The following is a 6,682-nucleotide window of genomic DNA, read 5'->3' as shown; positions in this document are numbered from 1 at the left end:
TGCCTCTATGTTATTTTGATTTGAATGTCATGGTGCTGTTCTTATGAAGTAAACACATGACTCATGTTTGTTATTTCCTCTCGGGGGATGTAGAATCTATTGAAGGTCTCGTCAAGGACCATTCTCAATTAGTCCTTTCTTTCTTTCTTTACTTTTCTCTTTTTTATCTTTTTTTTTACATGGATTTCGCAAAGATTGGTAGGAAATCAATCGGTTTCTTGACCATTTAATTACAGCAAATTATCGGTGTGTCTGCAAGGATGAGGAAGCTGGAGGTAATGAACAAAAAAGCTGCTCCTTTTTGTCGTGTTCCTCCAACTCTTGGTGGTCAGGAAGGTATTGATGATCTTGTGTGTAGTCAAGTTGGCATCTTTAGGGTTGATTTCTGTTCCCTGGGATGGTGGTGAACCCATGTATGGTGATGCAAGATTCCCTCTTCCTATAGGACAAACTTTAGAGTCCCTGGGAGTGTACTATTGTTGTAACTTTGAGCGTGTGAATTCGGTACTATCAAGCTGAATCCTTGCCTCAGTGCGCTTTGGCGCACCGCCGTGGCGGACAGTCTGCACGCCAATTTCGGATGTATTGTTTATGACGCTATAGGCGTGACCACGCCATTGGTTAAAAAATTATTGTTGGCTATGGCAAATCCTGGTACTTAGTATATTTCTTAGCCCATTCAGTTTGGCCAAACTACCTGGCCAATTGGGTTAACAACTGTGGATGATAGTTATTCTTCCTTCCTTTTTCTTTTATGACCTATGGATGAGTTTGTCATAAACATGACAGTATTATAGCCAAAATCTACTTAAATTAGATACCAAAATGAGATATTTAGTCTTAAGAGACTTGCAGAATATCAATTCTTGAAAAAAAAAGATGGAAAAATTGATGATATTTTAGGTGGGAGGAAGTATATGCATATTATAAGAAGTGTATCCCAGCTTGGCATCAAGAAGAAAGTCCATGGAGCCCACTTTTTGCATGTCATAAATGTGAGTAAGGGTTAGCCTAAAAGCATTGAAAGTTTTCTGTAACATAACATAACATGAGTCCAAGTAACTAATTCGGAGTTGTGTTAGGTCATCATGATGTAGCCTTTTATTATAATAACAGTTTTTTAGTAATTGCCTGATAGTCCAATTGTCAATTTTTGTAACAACTGTAAACTAAACAGTTTTGATCAGTTGTCCATTTTTTTTTTTTTATATTGTTGCAATTACGGTTATTTTGATATTATTATTGTTTGATGATTTGTACTCTTCTCTTTGTTTTCAGAATTGTTTATTTAACCCAATGCAGATGGGTCACGGCTATCGCTGTCATAACAATACGCACGAGTTGCGGCGTGCGGATTTCCGCAGCGGCGCCGCGCAAAAACGCCCCGATAGGCATGATTCGCTTGATGGACCGATATCAAGCGATCGGAGTGGCGCGCTGCGCCGTTCGCCAAGAGCGTAGAGTTTTTTTATATTTGCTATACCCGGCGCCATTGGGTTAACCAATGTTGTATTGGAGGGGGGGTCTTTTCAGATATGTAAGCAGTACTGTATCATTTACACATAAAAACGTGGAATTTTCATAACGTTATTTGAAGGTCTAAAATGCAATGATCTTAACTTCCAGGATCAAAAGGAGCTCGCAGAAATAACACTGGACCCCCTACCCCCCCAACTGAGCGCTGGGCCCACAAAGGGATATCTGACTATGATGGGTAGTCAACTATCCCGGGTCCCCTGGGTCTGTGTAGAGGGTGGGGTCTTCTTTCTAGATATCCATTTCTCGGAAAGAATTACCATTCAAACCACCTAAGGTAAAGAGCACAGTGTGTATAGTTTTTAGGGATAGTTTCTAATATTGGTGAGGATAGTCTTTGTAAATGGCATAGCAAAGTTGATTGTGAACATATCTTTGGTTGCAGTTAGGATTGTCTTCCTGGTTTATTTATTTGACTCCACCCAAGCAGCACAGATGCATAGAATACATGCTTGATCACTGTCATACAGTTTATTTATGTATTTACACATAGAGGGCTCTACAAGTGATTTGTCTCCAAGGAGTTCTTTATTAATCCTACCTATCTCACCTGTTTTTCCTTTTCGTTTTTGGGGAAAGGGGTCTTTTGTATTTTTTCATTATTCAAATGTTAGCATGATTTTAATAACAATTTATAATCATAACCATCAATTAACAATGTATCAGTCATTGATATCAATTGTTATTTAAAAGATAATTCAATTTTCCTGCCTATCCTAAGGAATGGGGAACATGTGGCCACATGTAGAGCTATCTGTATGTAACTTAATTCACAGAAAAAACTACGGGGACAGAACATAAAATACATGGTGGTTGGGTTAAGGGAATAGACATATTATTTCTTTCTTATGTAAAATATTTTATGGGTTAGTGTTCTCTGCAATTATACTGTCATTGTTTCTTTGTCCCTTCAGTCTTTCACCCTCTCACCGTTTTGACTACACTTCGTTTTCCTACTTTGTTGGATCTCCATTTTTTTTGCTCCACATATTCTGCATTCAGTAGTGTTCCTTTTTTGTGTGCATTTGGATTTTTATTTTTTATATTATTAACTTTGTTTTTTAATGTCCACTTCTTCCTTCCCCTATTTCCTAACCTTGTGTGGACTTCAGTTTCTCTCAACCAGGTGTATTTTCCTTCTTACTTGCTATATTCATTATGTTCCCTAAGTGATATCATGCTGAAAAATTTTCCCAAAGGTCACTTTTCAGTTCTCGATTTTTATTCACTGCAACATCAACTCCCAAGGAGTGATATGTTTAGATATTTTAAGGATACTGGTCTCCAGACCTCACTTCTCCAAGGTTCTGCTTTCCATCTGCTCTCTTCTTACAGATTGCATCCAGGTGAGGGAGTTGTTTATGTTGTATCATTTAATTCTGCACCATCTCTATTATTGGTTATCACAACTTAGAAGTTTAACATACTTATGTCAAGGATGGCAAATGTACTTGTCATAGGATATATTTCTATTTGGGTTTATTGTCTTTCCATATAAATGGCTCACAAGGTTTTTAGTCACTAAGGAGGCAGTTACTAAGTCCTACCTATTCTTACCTGCTCTACCCCATTCCTTGTTTTTAGATAAGATTTATATTTATTGCCTATGTATTCGTAATAAACAGGGACATCTCTAAGACTATTTCAATAGCATGACAGACAGACTCATTCACTCATTCACTCATTCACTCAGTCACTCATTCAATCATTCAATCATTCAATCATTTCACTCATTCATCATTCACTTCACTCACTCAATCACTCACTCACTACTCCACTCCACTCACTCACTCACTCACTCACTCTCTCACTCACGCACTACTCACTCACTCACTCACTCATATCACTCAGAAAACTTGAAGGAAAGGGGAATTAAGGTGGGTTGCTTTGGCCTACAAACTTGGGGCCTTGGTGGACAAAGGGATAACTACGTATTCTTGCAAGCAGGGGGTCAACTTTTGTCATTACTAGTAAAGATACAAATCATATCTTTTAAGATTTTATCTTGCAGATGTCTTCTGCCACCAATCTCTAGTTAGTGTTTTCATAAATATAGTCAACCAAGAAATTAGAAACTGATTCCTTGCTAATAAGAGAGCATTAGGTGTATTTCAGTATATCTATCAGAAATGGACATGTTTTTGATGAGGTATAATTGAAATGCATCAACTTAATCTCTCTTGCTGTGCTGTTTTGTAGATGTCCATTTGCTCAATGTGCCTCCTATTCTATTGCTGCTGTTACCCTTGTGAGGAAAAGCATCTGCAACCAGTACTCCAAAACAAGGGAAGAAACATGATAGAATGCAGGCTCTGGACCACAGCGATATGCTACGTGATCACTCCCCGGTGCTGTGAACAGCGGGATATTAGGCATCTTTTCACCATGCCAATTGGGTTTAATCATTTTTGTATAGTAATTTCATCGGCCCTTCGATTTCTAGAGGATTTCAGCTTCTGCAAGAAACAAAAGAAAAAATGATAAAATATTACACTTTAAAATTTTAACAAAAAAATAAATACATATAATAAATGAAAACAACTGAAAAGAAAAGACCAAAAGGATATTGATATTGGAGTAATGGCATAGAAAGTGAAAGGACAATTATTTGTATAGATATACTATGATTTTTATTCATGCTCAGGAATTTGTGAATGAAAAAGGATATCCACTAGTTATCAAGAATATAAATTATATGTTTTGGCCTCATATTGTACTAAAGGTGAATTATTTTAATGTTCTCCTTCAGTGATAAGAATTAATTATCATCATTATTATGACTTAAAGATAAAAACTTTTGATTTTTATAAATACAGACAGAAATGTGACGGCTGAGTTCGAGTGGTCTTAATCACATTATTTATAAATTACTTTTTGTGTTGAAATGAAACGTTTGAAATTTGGCATAATTGATCAACATACTTTGTGTAAATGAAAATTTAATATACTTGATTTTACCCTTCATTATCCTCCATGGATAACTTTCATAAACTCAAAGCACGCACAGCAAACAAGACAGCTGTTGACTGATTGTGCAGATCAGCATTTCATTAGATTCACTGAGAAGGTTATCAGTCAATTTTCTTAGAGCAGTAAATATTTTTTTTTTTTTTTTTTCTTTATGTGGATAAAGGGAGGAAATGCTTAAATAGATTTTTTTTTGTGGTTGTAGGAGAAGCAGAATAGATTGTAGTCTGTATTATTTGATAAGTAGAGTGTAGTCATTTTCATGTGTAGTTTGGTAGCCATGTTAAAAAGATATTATTAACGTTTTGAGGGAAGTGCTGTTGTGATGATGGTTAAGAATTTATAACATTTTTTTCTGTTTGTACCGGTGAGATGTTTTACTCAACCAATGTGGTTTGCTTCATATTTTTCTTTTGTATTGTGGAAGAAATTGAAGTTTGTTTGCTCTTGTTTCTTTTTTTTTTTTCTTTACAGACTGCATAAACGAGATAAAACACATGATTCAAGAACTGAATGCTTTGGCAAACAAGGCATAGTGTTATTTGGTTTTTTCAAATAGGTAAACCTATTTATCATATACTGAGATATTTAGCTTGAGGTAGGAAGCTTTTTTGAAATAGAGTTATTTTAGGGCATGATGGAAGAGATTGTTGATATCTTCATTACTTCATTTTCCATGTGTGTAAAGCACTATTATTGTTTTTGGTGTCCAGTGTCATAAAGATGGCTGATTATGAATCAATTTCGGTTTTATCATGTTTTCCGTTCTTTTGTTTTTCATGGACAGTATTTTCACTGAATTTATCATCAGTTTAATTGGCACAAATTTACATTAGTGTCAGTGCACCTTTTCCATCTGAACTTTCTCCATAAATTTGCACTGTCATAGATAGATTACTGTCTGTTTTAGTAACAGGCTATAGTCTTCATGCATCTTATCTATAGTGTAGCTGTCTTGTGAAACAAGACAGTGCTGTTTGTACCATGGTATTGTGAATGGTCAAGTGCTGTTTGTACCATGTCTTTTGAACAAATTCTTTTGTTTTATACCATGTTTGTGCAGAAAAGCAAGTACTGTATGTTACCATTGGATTGTGATGAACCAAGTGCTTTTGTACTAAGGATTTGAAGAAGTAATTTATCATATTACTATGTTATGTGAATAGCAAGCACTGTGATTCAGTTTGCGAGTGAGCTGGGTGTTGTGTTAATAGCACAATTATATAGCAAGTCGTGTAGTTGCTGCAGCCTTGTCAACCAGTGTCGGTTTGTAACAGTCTGCACAAATTAAAAATAAAAATTTTTGTTTTATAAAGCAAAGAACTGTCTTTGTACCTAGAATGTTGTGAGGTGGGGAAAATATTCTCAAGGGCCTTTTGCACAGCATATACAATATTATCGTGTGGGACGTTTTCCAGTATCATGTAAGGGTTATTATTGTATTACTAATTTAGATCGTTGCATTGTTGTTTAAATTGTGCCAGTTTGATTCATCATGGCGATAGTTGTCATATATCATTTTTTTTCATAACGGAGCATTTACTGTATCCTTGTTTGTCAAAGTATATTTTTGGTTCAATAATTACACAGGAAACTGAATTTGTCCATTTGGAGATCACTAGGCACAGGCGTAAATGATGCTAACATCTATTGTTCAGTATTATTTCCATCTCTGATTATATTTCATATGGATTTATCCTTTATATTTGGCCTCCTATACATAATGTCATTAATTTTTTTGGGCTGTGAGTAGAATGTCGAGAATTAATGAGTTGGAGAGATTCACGATTTCTTTCCCATTTCTCTAGATTTTAAGTTGCTCAGTGATGTAACTGGCAAAATGAGTTCAAGCTTTTTATGTTGCTTTGTCGACTGGAGAAACTTGCTATCATTCTCTCCGTTTGTCATGCAACAATACCTCTTTATTTTGCAATTAGTTTGTGTTCTGTGTAGACTTGTAGTATACACTTACTTTAAGGACTGATATAAAGGCACAAGATTGATAGTCGTTCCATAAGATTCTTGATGTTGAAGTGGAATGCTCTCCAAGTGAACTCTCAAATGAAAATAATTAATGATAATAAATAATAGCGTTCGTCATGCTCCCATTCAGGGTTGGTTGAGTGACTCCTAATGGGGAGCCTGCATTATGCAGGGAATAATGGACTCACTGACTCAG

The 6,682-nt window shown here is 35.6% G+C and overlaps 1 protein-coding gene across 1 annotated transcript; it reads left to right on the top strand.

The window, feature by feature from the left end:
- Positions 1 to 411: 411 nt before the first annotated feature.
- On the top strand, positions 412 to 3,571 carry LOC125024834 (ubiquitin-conjugating enzyme E2 E2-like). Its single transcript, XM_047612599.1, has 4 exons — positions 412 to 504; positions 1,627 to 1,740; positions 2,736 to 2,882; positions 3,548 to 3,571. The coding sequence occupies exons 1-4, from the start codon at positions 412 to 414 to the stop codon at positions 3,569 to 3,571; spliced, it is 378 nt and encodes a 125-aa protein (XP_047468555.1).
- Positions 3,572 to 6,682: the final 3,111 nt, after the last annotated feature.

Source organism: Penaeus chinensis, unplaced genomic scaffold (assembly GCF_019202785.1).
Source record: "Penaeus chinensis breed Huanghai No. 1 unplaced genomic scaffold, ASM1920278v2 CTG_6507, whole genome shotgun sequence".
NCBI lineage: Eukaryota > Metazoa > Arthropoda > Malacostraca > Decapoda > Penaeidae > Penaeus > Penaeus chinensis.
The sequence above is the reverse complement of the archived record's forward strand: the minus strand, read 5'-3'. Positions and strand labels throughout refer to the sequence as shown.